General features: G+C 37.0%; 1 protein-coding gene across 1 annotated transcript; it reads right to left on the minus strand.

Moving 5' to 3' along the window:
• Positions 1 to 243: 243 nt before the first annotated feature.
• Positions 244 to 15,840, minus strand: EIF3M (eukaryotic translation initiation factor 3 subunit M). Its single transcript, XM_037522508.2, has 11 exons — positions 15,714 to 15,840; positions 13,080 to 13,212; positions 12,120 to 12,258; positions 11,713 to 11,836; positions 11,474 to 11,568; positions 8,505 to 8,588; positions 7,486 to 7,585; positions 6,514 to 6,595; positions 1,723 to 1,866; positions 883 to 943; positions 244 to 427 (listed from the first exon to the last, which is right to left on the minus strand). Exons 1-11 carry the CDS (start codon positions 15,753 to 15,755, stop codon positions 307 to 309), a joined length of 1,125 nt encoding a protein of 374 aa, XP_037378405.1. The 5' UTR covers positions 15,756 to 15,840; the 3' UTR covers positions 244 to 306.
• Positions 15,841 to 18,800: the final 2,960 nt, after the last annotated feature.

Raw genomic sequence — 18,800 nt, forward strand, 5'->3', positions numbered from 1 at the left:
TGCGCAGCAAATGCTTCAATTAAGATAGCTATCCCATATTTGCAAAGTTAGCTCCAGTGCCCCTTAGATTTGTCATTTCACCTTATCTCCATTTATCAAAACTCTTGTACCTTGGTTCTCACAGAACACTACTATACAACACACACATAGTGACCCTCTGTAATTTATTACTTTTGTATCCTCTGAAGTTTGTAATTTCTTTTAAATTTGAGACAATAAATGCCCAGACTGTAGTGAAATTTCAGCTTATATTTTACTAAGATTTAGGTTGTTTCCCAAAAAGAACAAAATTTTAAGCATAAAAAATCAGGTATCAGAAAGACTCAAAAGGCTGTTTTTCACTTTGTTCAAGTTTTGTTTCCAGGCATTAAGTGTGTCATACAGTTGTTGCCACTGCTGTTTTCCAAATGTCCGATGTGTGCTATGACTAAAAAAAATTAAAAAACAAAACGTTAAGCTTTTATCTTCTGACATTCATTATAATACTACACACTTGTATCTACTTGAAAGTAAGGTTAAACATACATGCAAGACATGATTTAGAATTGTAAAAAAAATTATAAGCTCATTTAAAAAAAACCACCACAACCGCACATTTACTATATTGATCCTATACCTTTCATTTTCCTGAACTACATAAACCAGACACAAAAGTCATTAGTATTCTAGCCAATGCTCAGCCATTAAATGAAATGTGCTGGAAAATAGGACTCTTTCATTAAATAAGCTAATCACATTCAGTCTGAACTTTAATAAAATTATGATAAATAGCAACTATTTAACTATAGTCAGTTGACAACACCACCTTAGTTCTTTAAACATGAAATAATCACAACAAACTTGAATGTTCTACAAAATGCTGCAAAGTATAAAGTCTCTTACCTGACAACCACTTTTCTCTGTGTCTGATCAATTTTGCAGTAGACCATTTTAGTTCTTACCGCTGGAAAAAAGATATTTCACATGGAATGTTATATGGAAAATTCCCAAGAATAACAGCTAACTGGGTAAGCTATAATAAGGCCTTAACAGTTTTCCAACATATTTACATACTGGCACTTTGAATCTAATAACAAGCACAGAAATATGCCACTAAGAGAGAGACCATGAATTTGTCCTATGGTTGTTGATATTGAGTATCACATATACTTTTTAATAATTCTAAGTATTCTTCCCTACAATCACTCATCGGGGAAAGAACATTTTCAAGTAAGGTGTTTACATCTTTATAAGGCTGTTTGAGACACAGATTACTAGGAAGAAGCTATGCCAAAGAATCCTGAATACTTTTTAACCTTAATTGTATTTTCACATTTAAAAAGCTCAGAAAAAATTACTGACTGTTAAATTGATAATGTTTAACATTTGTTGGTTTTTTAGTATGTGTCAGTTACATAGTAAATGCAGGCTGTTTTACCTGCATTTTAATTCATTTAATCCTCACAACCTCAAATGAGCTCCTACATTCCTGTTATACAGAGGTCTGATTCTAAAATCTAGGCTCTTCCACTATGGTTTACTGCCCAAAGGCTTTTGTTCTGTATGATTTCAAGGGATAGAACAATCACAAAAAATCCACATAGTAATTTATATTTCCATTAAATTTTCATTCTACAAATAAAACCCACTTAGCCATAATAAGGCTTAGATTTAAAATTCAAATCTTACGTTCCACATGATAGAAGAAATTCTTAAAAACATGAAATGTTCTAATTGCCTTACCATCAATAACAAATGCTTCAACATCATCACCTCCAATTTGAAGTTCTTGCTGCATTGTGTCAAATGATATTTCTTTATTTTCCACTGCCATTCCCATGAAAGTAAGCAGTCTCATTTTTGCCATATTTTGTTCATGCAAGAGGCCTGAAAAACAGTAAAGCCAGCTGAGTACCCGTACTAAAGACCTGCATGATTATAACGCCTGTGTTTAACTGTGGAAGTCATTGTGTTTGCACACTTACAGTAATTTTGAAAAAGCTTATTATGTATGTGCAAACAATAAACTGATCCTATAATCTATGGGGTATTAGGCATTCTCTTCGGTCTTTTTGGTCTCAGTGGCAGAATCAAGTTGAGGGGAGTTGCAGTAAGATGCATACTTTGTCTTGCTGCTGTGGCTCTAAGTCTTACTACTTTCAGAAGTTGAACTGCAGCAAATGTGGCTCCCTGCCAAATGGGTAAGACAGTGTAACTGAAGTGCCAAAGCTAAAAGATAAAGTATCATAACCGGTCAAATGAGGCACCTGAAAATTGTATACTGCAAATTTAGGAATGGATTCTGTGAAGGAAACACCTAAGTCTAAGAGGGCAGCTGTTGGAAAACCTAGTTCCTCTTAAGGATCTCAATAGATCAGCTGAGCAATAATTGTCTAGCTTCAAAAAGTATCTGATGTGCTAAAGTATTTTTGATAGACCTGTAGTGTCAGTGAGTGTCTATAAGTTTGGGAATGGGACAACTGAATACATCAGATTTATTTGTTAAGTGACTAAGAGCACTAACTTTTTGTACTGGTTTGTGGTAATAATTAAAAAGACAAGCAGAATTTTAGGATCCCTTTAGCAGGTAATAGAGGAAGGTGATATAAGGAATGTAATTGTTAAAATAACAGCTCGTGGCATATACAGATTTAAATGTTACAGTAAATGAAAGGGCATAATTTTTATAATTACTTTTCTTAATATTCACCTGTTGTAGTCTAATGACTTTGAGGAAGGGGTTGGCTATCCTTATGATAGGGCTTGGAGAATCAGAATTTTTTAAAGAAAAGCAACCTGCTAGGTAAGAATCAACAAAATATGTAAGTGCAAAAAGTCTGGAGAGCCTTATGCAAATGCAGTGGATTGAGCAGTAAGTAAAAGAAAGGCAAGTATAAACTCAGGTTTGTAGACTAAAGACAATGATAAAAAGGTGACCTCACTTGAATGGATCATTGATTTTCCTGCATTAAATAAACCACCTGAAATTTGCTAGATTTCTTACTCTCGTCCCCTTAAATTATGGGGTATTTGAAGTTATCTTTCTAGAATTACATTTCTTTATTATAGTGCCACAGGGCAGGTTCACAAATTTAAGAATGGGCTATAAAGATGGTATATTTAGGCCCTGAAAGTTCTGTACACTTTACACTTTTTATCTAACATTTTAGGAGATAAAATGTACACTTCACAAGAACATTGCTATTCACTTGAATCACTTAAGCTTATTTTTTACCAATTAGCTCTGCATTTAAACACAAGAGTCCTTATCTACTTACTATTTGTTCTGTATAAATATTATGTAAATTTAAAATATAAACATAGTTCTAAAATCATTCCATTTCCCTTGAGGTCACTTTGGATTTTAACAAAGTCGAAACTGCAAAAGTGTATCATTTAACATTTATACGCTAAAATAATTTTATAGATAACCTTAAACAGTATTATTAATAGTGATACTTGCTCTTTAGAAGGCAGAAACAGAAAAGTACGAGTAACTCAAATTTTCTCTTATCATTTCTAATGAAACTTAAACACTTGTCATACTTTAAAGGAAAATTAATGATTTACTTTATCCTGATCCTTTTGCTTTCAAAAACAGTAAAATTGAGGAGCAGAGGTTATTTGTACACACAAAGTGGGATTACTAGACCTAGAATACAGATTCATTTATAAAATAAACTAGAAATACAAATATTTACAAATCCTGACTATCCAAATTATTATCTGTTCTTAAGTAGAAGCTGAACGCTAACTAATTACAAAAACAAGTTTCTAAAATTATTCTAGAATTACATGTTCCTTTTTTTAACTTTTTAACTATGCAAACTCAACAAATGATCATGTACCATCTAATTAAGAGCCTCAATTTGTATTGTTAAAAAACTTCAAAGTACTCCATAAATTTTAAATTTGTAATGTTCATATGAGCAGAAGACTAGAGAAGCCCATTAATATAGCACATAATCATCTGTTAATTAGCTGTAATTATGACGCAGACTTTCTATTTGGCACAGATTCAACAAAAACATGATCATAACTCAAATGAATGAGGTACCCAAATAAGTATTGCTAAGCAGGTTTAATGGAAATCTACAAGCATCAAAAAATCAATTAGTGCACATTAACCCTAATTAACAAATGCAAATTAGATACTGATTAACTTTCTGAAGCAAGAAGGTAGTAACTGGGTAACACCAGACTACATGTGGACATGTTAGGGCAATTCAGTTGACACTTGATAACACTGCTTTGGCCCAAGTTGTCAGTGTTAATGTAAGTGTTTTTGATAAACTGATACCACCTGTGGAATCTAGACATTTGTATCCAGACTTTCAGCTGTAAATAAATCTAAAACCAAAAATGTACAATTTAAAAAATGTTTTCCCCAAATTATCTTTTACAAATAAATTTGCACAGATGTTCAAGAAACAAAAGGTAAATTAGGGAATCTGAACTCCAGTTGGCACAGTAAGTTAGAAATGTTTATTCTATCACAAAGAATACTCAAGATTTTTTTTAGTATTTGTAAATACCAGAAAATTCCTTCACATTCTCAATTCTTTTAATATAAAATAGAAACCTCTAAACTTTCTAAGCTATAATTTAAAGTATCCCCACAATTAAATTTATTTTACTGCTACTCTTTGTGCAGTTATAAGCTTACCATAAATTTTAAAACATTATCAAAGGAATGAAGATTATTTCTAGAGTGAATTATGTAAAACAACTATCTATTTAATGGAAACCTTGTATTTAAAACATTGAATTGATGTTTTAAAACAAAAAACTAAACTTAAGGCCTGAGGACTCTTGTTCTTATAATCAAACTATTAACTAAGTGAAGTATTTGTTAAAGACTTGTGGGAAACTATACTTTGTTTCATGACACTAGAACATTGCCTTCAAAGAGGAAGTCACCGTGTTCTGTGTCATATTTCAATCTTAAAGTTATAAAAAAATCTAATTTTATGGAAACATTTATTCATTACTAATATGTCAAAACCTTAATGCAGTAATAAAAAAATGTGCATCATTGAGCAATTTCTGCATTGTCACTGACCCCTGTCTTAAAATGCTGCAATATAGAAAACGTAATTTTAATGCATGCAATAGCTTATGAACCAGTGCTCCTTTGAAACAGTCAATTACACATCAATGGGGGAGTGTCAAAGTGTTAATTACTACTCCTTTTTCCTTGGTGCGTAAATAAAGAGGTTGCTGACATTAACATTCCATCACATAGCTTCATGCCACAAAACAAATTAACTGGGACAGAATGTGGTTTTCTGGGTCTAGTGCACCTGGCAAAGCATTCTACACAAACACACTTGCATCTACTTTATTTTGGTGTATTTCAAGTGCCTTATTATGTTCAGAATAATTCAATCTTGCCCCAATTCCAATGGGTATACAAAACTTACAGGTGACAGGAACTAATGATTACCAAAGTGACGAGTAGTAGTACAATCAAAGTAGATTATCCATGTATTCTTCACCTACATTTCAAGCAATTTTAATATAAAGATAACTACCTTCTAATATATTCTGATTATTGCTCAATAGGAAAACAAAACACTTTATTCTCATAGTTCTCAAAAGAACTAATAGGTTTAACACAATTTAAACCCTCTTAAACTACAGTTTTCTAAGTCTTCTCTGTAAATTTAGTATTTTAAAAGTCATGCTCCAGAAGGAAATTAAAATGCCAAATCCATATGAAATTTGTTCAATGAGTAAGATTTAATTCAATTTGGCAAGTATTTACTGAGCTCTGATGCTCTAGAAAGAAAATTCAGATAAAAAATAAAGCTAAGACTTACTTCACTTAGATGTGCTTAGCAAAATCATGTACATACATACTTTGTTCATTTGGGTGAAGAGGAGGAGAGATACCAAGCATAAAATCTGGTTTTAGTTGGGGAAAAGTTACTTGGTATTACATGACTATGGCTTAAAAAAAAAAAAAAAAGAAAGAAAAAAAACACCACCAAAAAAAAAATCACCGAGCATCTAAGGAACAGTGAATTTTACTTTAAAACAATGTTTAGTTTAATAGAGTACCTTTTGTCATCAAATTTTGTCAGCTCTTAAAATAAGAAATTTCTAGAAGTTGCCATTATCATAAAGGTAATGGTGATTCTTTACATTGCTTCCTTGCTCCCCTCTTCATTACAAAATTTTAAAAAGACAGGTCAATGGAACGATTTCTATCTAAAAATCTCCTCTAAGCACCTATTTCCTCTGTAACTTTACCTTAGAGAATAATGGTATTGTAGAGTTTGAAAGTCTTAACACTTATGAAAAACCCAGGTTTCTCTGACTCCTAGTATCATGTTCTTTCTATCCTTGATTCCCAACTGGGTCATCTTTCAAACTGTCCACTTAATGTTTGTTGCTGTTTCACCATATACTACTGGTTAGAGTAACCTATACATGAGGCCACAGTTATATCTGCTGGATCTCAGAGTACATAAGAGTTCTAGAATAGCACATTCCCATCTCTACCCTCCAATGGATAAACCCAAAACTTACCAAGTGAATCAATGAAGTCCTTATTATTTTGATAAAACTTGACATATGATGCCAATTTAGCACTCACAAAAATGGTTAAAAGCTATATAAGACAAAAAAAAAAATTCAATATAGAATCAAGATTTATACAAAGACATTTTTGAGATACTGGCTCCCAGCAACAAATTCTCAATTTTTCAGTGCACAAACTTATCATTAAATCACATCTAAGCCATTAGCTTTCTGAAGATTCACTTAGATGAATCAGTAAATACAGTGAGCTCTAAATACCCTGAAAGATGGGGTAGTGGCATAGCACAAACAGAAAATAATTCAAAATGTCATTTTATACTTGAACAGTGTGTTCATGTGTTTTAAATATCAGACTTATCACCCTAATTGGGGCTGACACTAAGGACTAAAAAGAAATTAGCCTCATCTAAGGTGCCTAACAGCCAGGCAAGCAAGGAGATGAAAGAAATGGCAGGAGGATAGGTGTTTTCAGTGGTTGGAGAAAAGCTGCTTCTAAATTTCAGACTTTTTTTTTTTTTAAGATTTATTTATTTATTTATACAAGCACTGGGCACAGTCAGAAGCATGGGAGGGTGAAAGAATTCACCAGAGCCAGAGTGGGGAGCAGAGCAGGCAGAAGGACCAAAGTGCACTGCTGAGGGGAGCAGCGGGCGGCAGGAGAGATCTGCGCGCCATGTGGGGCCCTCCTCCGGTGGCCGGGGAGCAGCCGGGAATCAAACCGGCACTGCAGAGGCTGCGGGCAGCTTTGTAACCCAGCGCTCAACTGCTGCGCCACCAGGGAGGCCCTAAATTTCAGTCCTAATACAAAAAAGCTGCTTCTAAATTTCTGTTCTTGATACAAAAAGAACAGTTCTCTTTCTAGATCTTTCCAGCTGTCATGTTCATTAATGCAAAGAGTTCTGCTTCAGTATGTTAGACTTAGGAAAAAGAAAGTATCTTTTTCATATTAAAGATACTTACATCATGAATAAGTTCGCCTTCCAAAAACTTGACTGGTTTTAAAGTAAGAAGATGGTCAAAAAGAAAGGCATTTGGATCTTTCAATGCTCGTACAATACACCTTAATTAGAAAACAAAAATCAGTGCTTACTGTCTTAAAATTCAAGTCCTTTTCATTGCCTTTTTGTAGATTGCAAAATATACTTAATTCAGAAAATAATCTGATAGTTTAATAAACACAGCATTAAAAAGGTGGTAAGATTCAGGCCAGTAAGCCTATTTATCAGGTACAGCAGTTCAAACAAAATAATTTTTTGTTCTAACAAAATAATAGCACCACTAAGTAATCAAAACAGCAGCAACATCTTACTACACGCCAGACAATAAGGTAAGTGCTTTATATAGCTTTCATTTAATTCCTCACATAACCTGAACCTGAGACATTTAATATTAGTAAGTCCATTTTATCAATAAAAAGGACATATAAACTTGCCCAATAAGTGCTAATTAAGTGGTGAACAATCTGAATGCAGGCAGTTTGATCTCAAAGTCAAAGACCTTTCCCACGACTCCTTTTTTATCAACACCTATGACATGCAGATCTACACGAAACAGCCTTTATGGGAGTTATAATTTCTGTTCCATACATTTAAAAAACTGATTCTAATCATATTGCTACTAAGTAGACCTAGGATTATTTGAAGCCCTGATTCTTATTAGCAATGGGTTAATTTTTAGCATGACACAACATCAACCTTTTGTCATCTGTATGTTAATTATTATTAAGGCAAAATGGACCCAAGATTCCGTTCTATTTCTGAGGTTGGAATGACCAGCCCCATAACCAGCAATACTCCACACTAATCTACAGCTCTTCTAATACCGAATACTGAATTTTTGTTAGCCACATCAGAACTACCACAGAACACACAATATCAGATGGCTCTGGATGCAAATATGATTTCGGTTATATGACTGAACACTGTAGCTCACCTCTAAGCTGCTGACAGCAGTCATTAGAGCAATGTGGTAACTGTTACCTGTGAGCATCAACACGAGCCTGGGAAGCATTGTCCTCTGTGTAACTTCCAAGCAATTCTACCATGACTTTGGAAGCAGCATCACTAAAAAGAAAATAATGCTTTAGGATTTTAAAAACATCATCATTGCCATTCATTCACTAAAAAATATCTGCCAAATGCCAAGCACTGTGGTGATGATATACACTGGTGACCAAAAGAGACAAAGTCCCTCTCTATAGGAAAAGTCATGGCACTTTCCTTCTTTGGGGAAAGACAGATGACTAAAAAAAATAATGTTAAGTGCCATGAAGGAAATACACAATAATATAGTTAACAAGGAAAGAGACAGGAGAAGAGGAGGTTACTTTACACAGAATGAGCAAGGAAAGAGCTCTCTGAAGAAATGACATGTAAACTGAGGACATAAAGTAATTGTCCACAAAAAGTACTAGAGGTGGATGACTTTCCAGGCAGAGGGAGGACCAATTATAAAGGCCCTAGGTGGGAAAAAAGTTTTGTCCTATAAACAAGCCATACTAAGAATTTTTGGAGTATCATAAAGAATATGAAAACCTAAAGAATGATTTGTTGAATTGTTTTAAGAAAACTGCTGTGGTTGCGGAAGAGACTACACAGAAGACAACTTAAAGAGATGCTTGCTTAGACACAGAAAATGATTTAGAGGGAAAGTGAAAAATTCACTTGGTTACCCTTGAGGCCACATCCAAATCACAAATGGAAATAAGCAGAAGCAGTTGCACATAAAGATCTTAAGCTCAGAAGAGAGCTGAGCTAGAGACATGCATTTTCCTGCAGACAGAAGCCCTGGGATTACAGGAAATGACCCTGGGCGAGGGCGCATAATGCCAAAATCTATAGTAGCACCCACACTTAAAGGAACACAGAAAGTATAATTTACAAAGGTGTTTGAGAATGAAGTGCCAAAAAGGCTGGAGAAAAACAAGGAGCAGTGTCTCTTAAGAGAGGAATCTATGAGGGAAGCTGTACTAAATCATCTGTTCTTAAAAACACACACTGGAAACTTTCAAACAGAAAACCATGTATTTTATACTTGCAAAGTGATTTAAAAATATACTGAATGCTTACCAGAGTCTGACACTATCTTTGTAATGAATAAAACAAAGTCCCAGGCTTTTGAAACTTATTTTAATGGGACAGAGACTAAATATTAAAATGGAGAATGTCTGTTAATAGAGAATGCAATGAGGAAATAAAAGAGATGAGGGGGGAGAAAGCAATGTGAGAGATTTGTTACTTATACAGATAACCAGAAAAGGCTTTTTTACTGAAGTAGAAATTGAGCAGATTTGAGGAAGGGAGGGAGTCATGGGGATATGATAGAAGAATGTTCCAGGAAACTGCCAGTACTTAAGACACTGGAGAGCTGGCCTTGCCTTTTATGCTACACGAAGTCATTGGAGGGTTCTGAGTAAAAGGAATATATTATCTGATTTCCCACATCAAATAGGAATTTGTGGGAGCTGCATTGCAAACAGACTGTAGGGGCATAAGGCATAAAACAGGGACTGGCTATTTAAATAATTGAAGACCAAACAGCAATGAAGTAGTGAGAACCTGATCTGAGTTTAGATTTATTTAGGACTGATAAGAATTGCTGATGGATTAGATGCAGAGTGTAAGACAGAAAGGAGTGAAAGCTGAACCCCCAAATTGGATTTTGAGTAACTGAAAGCACAGAAACAGCCTTTCCTGAATTGAAGAAAAAGCAGATTTAGAAGAAAACGCCATAGTCCACTTTTGCAGATGTCAAGTGTGACATGCTTTTTGAATATCTGAAATATGATACTGAACAAAAATAGATGATGTGGAGTTTAAGGGATAAATGAAGGACATAAAAAAATTGAAAATCAGCAGCATATAAACAGTATTCAAAGGCACTGATATGTCTTTAAACAAGGCACTCATTTATTATTAATGTTCTCACTGAATAAGAACATTTAGGCCAGCAGTGGCTCTCAACGGGGTACCTTCTCCACTTGGAAGTATACAGCGCTGCTGTTCTAGTGACAGAGAAAGCACTACTACTGGCATTCTACCAGGCGAGGGCAGGGAAGCTAAACGTCCTGCAATAAACTATTTACTCTTTTAATACTTTGTTGCTGCAACAGGTTTCAATGCTGCAACCACTGTGGAAACACTAGCCAAGGATTCACAGTGAAATAGGCTAGTCATATAAGATTCCTTCACTTCTTTTATAATAGGTTCCAACTTTCACAACAAAAATATAATTATTTCCTCTTACTTAAATAGCCTGCAAACAATTTACATTATTTAACGTAACAGAAACATGGTAATCTCACTGATCCTACTACAGCAAACACCCTAGCATTAAAAGTATAAAAACTGTGCAATAAAATTAGGGACTGATTACCTTTTCTAAAAGTATTTAATCACTACAGGAAAAGAGAAACTGAAAGGCAGATCAAAAAGATAGGATTATCCTTCCACACTAACTCCCAAAATTGAGCCATGCCAAACCTATCATTAGGTAGGCAACCTGAAACTAGATATGCAGAAGAATAAATATTTCAGGCAAGAAGACAAGGCTTAGAAATCCAAGGCCTTGTGGAAGCCCAATAGGTACTCATTTACTACAGTCTCCTGGAAGTTTTGTCTAGGGGATAGCAGTTTATATAAGAGACTCTGGCTGTGGAAACTTTGATAGACCCTCACGACCATTAAACAAAAGCAATAGCACTACCCTGTACTAACACATCAAAGCACCACTAAATAATTTAGTAATTTAGACAAAAGCAAGTTTTGCTTTTTAAAAGCTTTACAGTTATCTTTATCTTAATATGTGAAATTTATAAAACAAGACATTGCAACTCCATGGAGAACAAAGTAGGGAAAAAAAATCACTCATCCTGCTTATCTTCAAAAAAACTGCCTCAACTACTTATATTGCCCATTCAGTTTTAAGTTAGTTCATTAATTTTGAATACCTTTTCTTACAATCCACAAGTGCCTCATAAAGTAGCCTCAAAAGTGTATGTTTTTTCTCAGTGTTGAGGTTCCAGTCAGAAATCCATTTTCTAACCTGTAATGAGATTGGTAAGAGGAAATTTAGTGACAGACCTGACCATACTGCCACAATTTGAAAGGTACTAAGAACACATATTTTAGCTATAATATAAAATCATACTTCTTAAAAGCAATACAAGTACTCCACATTATAACTCACTTGATCCAGCTCAGTGGGAATATACTGGATGGCCCCACAAGATGCTGCCACTTTAATGAGGCTGCAGTATACTGTGTATCTTACAGGGGTATTCTTATCCATCCCATGGAAAAGGTTGCTTAGCCTGGTTAGCAAAAAATAAAACAATATTTCAGATCAGTAATTATGACAATTAAGTTGAGGTTATCTGCTCTCAAAACAAACTGGAGACATATATGTATAATGTCACATTACAAGGAGGGAGCTGGGGCACAGAAAGGATAAGGGACTTGCCCAAGGTCACATAGTTAATAGCTAGTTAAGAATCAGCTGATAGTCAAATCCCAGAATTCTTGCTTTTAACCATTAAACCTGAGTAACATGGAAAGAGTCCCTTGAAAAACTACAGCTTTCAGTTCATAACTTACAACTGAAGTCTCAGAGATGGGCGTTCACCTTCCCGAAATTTCACCAGTTTTTCACATAGGCTTTCAATCAAAGCTTCTTGCTTATCTGGTTCCAGGATCAACAGGAGGGATACCACGCTGTTCATCACACTTTCAACATCTATGCACATATGGGTAATACAACAAGTGATACTCAAAATACTTAATATATCTAATAAAATATGTATTTTCAGTGTCTTAATACACTGAAGCCCATTAAGCATTAGACAACTAAACCAGTTTTGTATAGCTAACATGCAGGAAGCAATTTGTACATTTTATTAAAGAAGGAACTTATTACCTAAGATTTGGTTTTTAACCAGTAAATAGATGACTGACCTACAAATCTATATATAGGATTTCAATTTTTAGATAGGCAAGATACTCAATCATTCAAGTAACTGACTAGGTCACAGGATGTTTTCCCAACTGAATAAAAATTTGTACATACAAATAGGAAATTATTTAGAAATTAAATCTGTTAATTATCTGGTTATGTCACTAACTTTTGAATATGTTACTTGTATACAAAGATTAATCTCAAACCTTAACTAGAGATTTCAGGACTCCCAATTTTCAAAAATTTCTATTTTATCTCAATAATAGAGAATCAGCCAAATAATGCAATAGTTTTTTGAAAGTCTATTTTTCCCCTTTAATATTAATCTAATATTATGAAAAATCCCTTTTACTTTTCCTTCTGAAAAATTCATGAGTTCATTGTGAAATCATGAGTATTTAGTGTATAGCACTCCAGAGACATATGTACTGTAAAATCTTAAAGTATACATACCTCATAGGTATAGATTAGAATAAGATGAAAATGCAAAGATTAAAAACAGAGCTTAAAAGTTCTAACGTATAAACAAATAGAATTCACTAGAAAAATTTAAAAGTCCTTTGTGATTAGTAAGAAATAATTACAAAGATTTAGAAACAGACCTTTATCATCTTCCTTCAGACATACATCACAGGCCTCAATAATTTGAGCTAAATCTACATGAAGTCCACCTTCCGAGTTCTCTTCTGAAATTTCAGCTCCTTTAGATTTTAGATAAGCTCGAAGTTCAGCAGCCTGTGAAATCAAATACAATTGCTATATCTATAAAATAGACTATGAATGACATATCAAACCACTGTCCTATTTCTGGGGGCAAAATGCAAATACTGTATCTAACAACTTTAAAGTAGGGTGCAGTGCTTCTAACCCACCTCATCAACATCACAACCACACTAGAGCCAATGGTTTTCCTCTACAGACTCCAGTATTATAGACCCACTGTGGTCCACATGGATCATCTACAGAATTTCTTTCCTATCACCTATATCCTGAAGGATTTCTAGTATGTAGCAAAAAACCTTTCTAATATAACCCAAAGCTTTGACAGTGAAGGGAGGAGAACTGATCTGACTTGGTAAATTAAATTTACTTTAAAGAACTGAAATTTTACTGCTAAGCCAGACATTACTATGGCAAGAAGGTAATTATTAATGAAGCATCTGAAAGAGTATTTAGGGAGGTACAAAAATAAAAAGATGGTGCTTCTCAAAGTTGCCCTGAATAAACAGATCTTCATGAAACTAGAACTACTATGTAATAACCTTATAAAATGCAAAATGAGTATCTCAACCTATAAAAATGACAGCACTGCGTCCAGGTATTTAAATGTTTCCTACTCTGTATTTAATAACATCCCCCCCCCCCACCCATCTTGGTATATACAGCAGCATATTTACAAAATGCAGATAGTATTTAAGGTAATAAAATGAAGAAGTGAAACACAAATATAAGGATCCCATTAATAAATGCATAAGTATCTAAACCCACAAATGTGTTGGCCTGCTGAAGGAAAGTTTATTAAATCTGATCTGATGGTTCTATCCTTTCAAGTAACAACAAGAATATTTCAAGAGTGGGATTATAAACATGATTTCATGAACAACTGCCACCATATCAGAGAACACAGAACGACCATTAGCATATTTCTCTTCTCTATGAAGGAAACACTATATGGCATAACTTAAAAAAATTTGTTCAGTTTCTGCTTTGTAGACACAAATGGACTTGCAAGAACTATTCAATCAACAGTTTGTAATTTTTTTGACTCCCTTGCATTTGCTTTTTTTAATGAGCATTTTTATTTTATATTTTTTACATCATTTTTCATTTTTGGACAATGTATGCATTTTCATCTTGGTTATAGTCCCCACACAATTCCCACCCCCCCCTTGTCTTGATCCTACTCTCTCTTCCTCCCCCTCCCCCCAGTGTGTCTCTGGTTTATAGTTGCTTGTTGATTTTGATTCTTACTTTATTATAATTAGTCCTTTTCCTGGTCCCTTATTTAAGTTTCCTAAATTCCCGCTATGAGTGAGATCACCTGGTATTTTTTTCTTCACTGGCCACAAGTGGTTTTGGAGGGGTAGGAACAAAGGAACAGAAATGGATTCTGAACTCCACTTAAGTCTTGTGAAAGAATTTAACCTGAAGCAATCACACATTTACCAGAGAGGAATACCTAGTGTGAAACTGATGTATTATAAGAACAGCAGAATAACCTTTAAAACTAAAATGTGACCAATGACAAGCACTTCCTGCATCTACAAACCCTTTCTGTGTCAAAAAAAACCAAAAACCAAAAACAAACTCCCCACCCCAACAATTATTAACAAGGTTCCATTACTAATCAGATATTCTTTTTTCTTCTCTTTTAGTATTCCGCTTTGTTCTTCCCTAGACTTTTTAAATTTCCCCTTAATTTGCTCTTCGAAGCTGAGGGACTGTATTTTTGCCATATGGGAAAAACTCACAATTGCAATTCTAGAAGTCATCTTAGAACAGTAAGATAACTTCTAATAAGGAAATACATTCCATGTTACTGAAGTGGCAGAAAAATGCAAAATGACAGCACAAGACCACAGAGTAGTTTTCAGTTCTGCAAAATTACCTTGGGGAAGATCATTTCAACAAAAGCTGGAGTTCAACTAAAGGAAAACGCGAAGCATCAATCATGTATACCAAAGGCAACCCCCAAAAGGAACACTCTGAAATAATAGGATGGTTCACCAGGTGTACGCCTCAAAGCATAAGGGTGGGTTGACGGAGTTTTTCTGGTTACAAAACTCACTCCTTGCACAAGAGTATTAGCTATATTTTTAAGAATCAAACAAGCCTTCGTGATCGCATAATAAACCATCTTGATCACTAATAAAATTATTTCTCCTACACTCCTAACGCCACCTGAAGACCCGCCACCTCCCATTACAGAACTGGGCGGAGGGCGAGAACTGATACCCCCCGGGTCAGTCAGAAAGTAGTTTCGTCTGCAATGACTCGGGCTAACAGCGCCCGACGCCGACTGCAAAGCTGGGCGCGGGGCCGGCCGGCGGGCGAGCCGCTGCGACTCCAGGCCGGCAACGCGCGCCCCCGCCTCGCGGCCTCCTCACTCCAGCCCGAGAAGTGAGCGGCGGCGGGTCTCAGCCCGGAGGCGCGCTCCGCGGGGGACACCGCCTCTGCCTCGACCCCGCAGACGCCTCTCCACCCCGCCCTCGCAGCCCCCGCGTCCCGGGGCACACCTGATCTTCCTCACTAATGTCGATGAAAGCCGGGACGCTCATGGCGAAGGCCCAGGCACCGCCGACTCTCCAGTCGCAAACCACGCCGACCGGAAAAAGGAGCTGGGCCGCCCCGCGGCGCCTCACAACCGCTTCCGGGTCATTCCGCGCGCGTCCTCCGGGGCGGGGTCAATTGGACGGAAGGGGCCAATCGCAACGCGCGCTCCGGACGCGGTCAGGGGCGGGGCGGAAGCGCTCGGAGGTGTCGTGGCCGCGCCCTGCGGGACCCCTCCCGGCCCAGCTGCTCACGGCCTCTGACTTCTAGAATGTCGCATACTTCTGTGTTGTTACTGCAGCGCTTGGCCTCAGCCCCACCCTCCCCTGCACCCTGAAAACTTCAACCGTTTCGGTCAAGGAAAATCACCTGTGCTGGGACAGTTCGTTTCTAGCCACTCCTTTGCGGCCCGCCTCTCCGGCGCTGCAAACATAGTTCACAGCAGCCACCGGCCCGGCCTCTCTTTCCTTCCAGGCTGCGGAGTCTAAGCTGCTCTGCGTTGTCCCGGAAGGTCCTCTGTATATTTGTTGCTGAACCCGACTTTCCCCCCCACCCCGAATTATAATTTAACCGACAATTCAACTTGTAGTGGGGCAACGTTCTCTGCACTGGGGATAGCAGTGCTTTCCAAAAGAAGCTCTAGAATGCAGCTTTCATTCTAGCGCGGGCTCACAGAACTTAGAAATAAACATTATTAGGTCGTCCTGGATGGCATCATGTTTTACAGTATGAACTGTAGTCCTTGGACGGAATTCCTACTGCGCCACTTGATCTGTAATTGGAGGCAATTGTTTAACTTCTGTGCTTCACCTTAGAAAAATAAGTATAAGTGCTTCATGGTAGCGGTGTGAAGATTAAATTAATGAGTATGAAAAGCACTGAGCATATGGTGAGAACTGAACGTCTTAGGCCTTAAATAATTATATACATATTCACTAGCGCTAAGACAAAAGATGAGATAGAGGGTGATGTGTGTGCATGAATTTGTAGACAGTGTTATCAGAGAAGGCTCGAATCATAGTGAGAACTGAAGGCTATAAAGAATGCCATTGAAGAAGGCTGCAGGAAAGCTTTTCGTGCAAAACAGCAAGGTAAGGATGTGAGGGAGGTTCAAGGCTGAAGTAGATTAAAAGGAGAGCAATAAGAGGTGAGATGGACATGGCCAGATCATGTAGGGTCTTCTGAGCCATAGTAATGACTTTTTTTTTTTTTTTTTTTTTTTTTTTATAGAGGCATGCTTTATTTATTTGTTTGCTGGTTTCTTTGTTTTTTGTTTATACATGCACTGGGTACAGTCAGAAGCGCGGGAGGGCGAGAGAATTCACCAGAGCCAGAGCGGGAGCAGAGCAGGCAGAAGGACCGAAGGACACTGCTGAGGGGAGCAGCGGGCGGCAGGAGAGGTCTGCGCGCCATGTGGGACCCTCTCCCAGTGGCCGGGGAGCAGCCGGGGATCGAACCGGCGCCGCAGAGGCCGCGCGCAGCTTCGCAACCCAGCGCTCAACCGCTGCGCCACCGGGGAGGCCCCATAGTAATGACTTTTGACTTTCATGTCTTTAGCAATTGTTAAGTCTCTTGATACCATCAAGACATATTAAGCAGAAGAGTGAGGAGATCGGACTTAACTTTTTTTGGTTAAGCATCACTTTGGTACGTGTGTTACAAATTAGTGTAAATTGGTCAAGAGCCAAAGTAGGGAGCTCAATTAGGAAGCTGTTAAAGAAAGCGAAACAGGAGAAAATGGTTAAGTAAGTGAGAAATTGATAAGATTTATTGACAGGATGAGTATGTCAAAGAGGAAGTCAAAGTGTCTCAAAGGTTTGCCATGTCAGCAAAGGCCTAACATTCTGGGACAGACTTTTTACTAGCAGTAACTGCAAGCTTATCTTTTATTTGAAAATGCAAGAAAACACAACATGGAGGCCTGATACCTAAAATGGTTATTGTCTAGAAAACTTGGGAAAATTAAGTTTAAAAAAGCTTATGGAAAACTCAATAGTAAGAAAGAACAACCTAATTTTAATACAAATTAAATACAATGTGATAACACTCACTGCTTAATTTGCATTAAACCAACAATATCAAGTACCAATAAAGATGTGAAGCAACTGGAACTCTAATAAATTACTGGTGTGAACTAAAAGTGATAGTTAATCAAGGCAGTATGGTATTGACATCAAGATAGACAAACACATCAAAGGAAGAGAACAGAGCCCAGAAATAGACTCACAGGTGGTTATTTGAGTTTTGACCAAGAGGCAATGGCAATTTAGTTTTTTAAACAAATTGTGCTAGAACAATTGTATATCTAATATTTGAGAAAATTGAGACTGAATCCATTTCATATCTTATGGGAAAATGAACTTAAAAATGAATCTTAGACCTAAATGTAAAAATCTAAAACTATTAAACTCTTAGGAGAAAACGTTGTGGAAAATTTTCGTGACCTTGTGTAGGGTAAGGTAAAAAATCAGGCTTTTCTGCCCTCCCGCCATCAGGATAGATGAGGGAACCCTGTGATCCTGAATGCATGCCTGATGGCGGGCACCTGAAGTGGGTACACCTGTGCTAAGACTGCTTTTTAAGGGCAGTGTCACGGGAACGCCAGTAGAAGCCGAAGAGAGAAGAAGCCCGAAGCAGAAGCAGAGAACGCCAGAGAGCCCAAATAGAGTGAAGACCTCTGGGGGCTGGGAGGCCTGCCAGCCTCCCAGCCCCCCAGCACCCCTGCCTGCCATATGTCTGGTCAATCTAAATAAAAGACCTGCAAAAGCCACCGAGGGCTCCAGGACTCCTCCTTTACCTGGTCTGCTGGATCAGAAAACCTGCCCCGTGTCCTGTCCTGCCTTACACCTTGTGCTGGACAAAGATTTTTAAAATACATCTCCAATGGCATCATGAATGAAAAAACAAAAAGGTAAGTTGGATTTCATCAACATGAAAACTTCTCTTTGAAAGACATTGTTAAGAGAATGAAAAGACAAGCCACAGGGAGGAGAAAATACTGGTAAACCACACATCTGATAAGGACTTATATCCAGATTATATAAAGAAATTTA

The sequence above is a fragment of the Talpa occidentalis genome, unplaced genomic scaffold (genome assembly GCF_014898055.3).
Source record: "Talpa occidentalis isolate TD23 unplaced genomic scaffold, MPIMG_talOcc4v2.1 talOcc4.3, whole genome shotgun sequence".
Taxonomy (NCBI): Eukaryota; Metazoa; Chordata; class Mammalia; order Eulipotyphla; family Talpidae; genus Talpa; species Talpa occidentalis.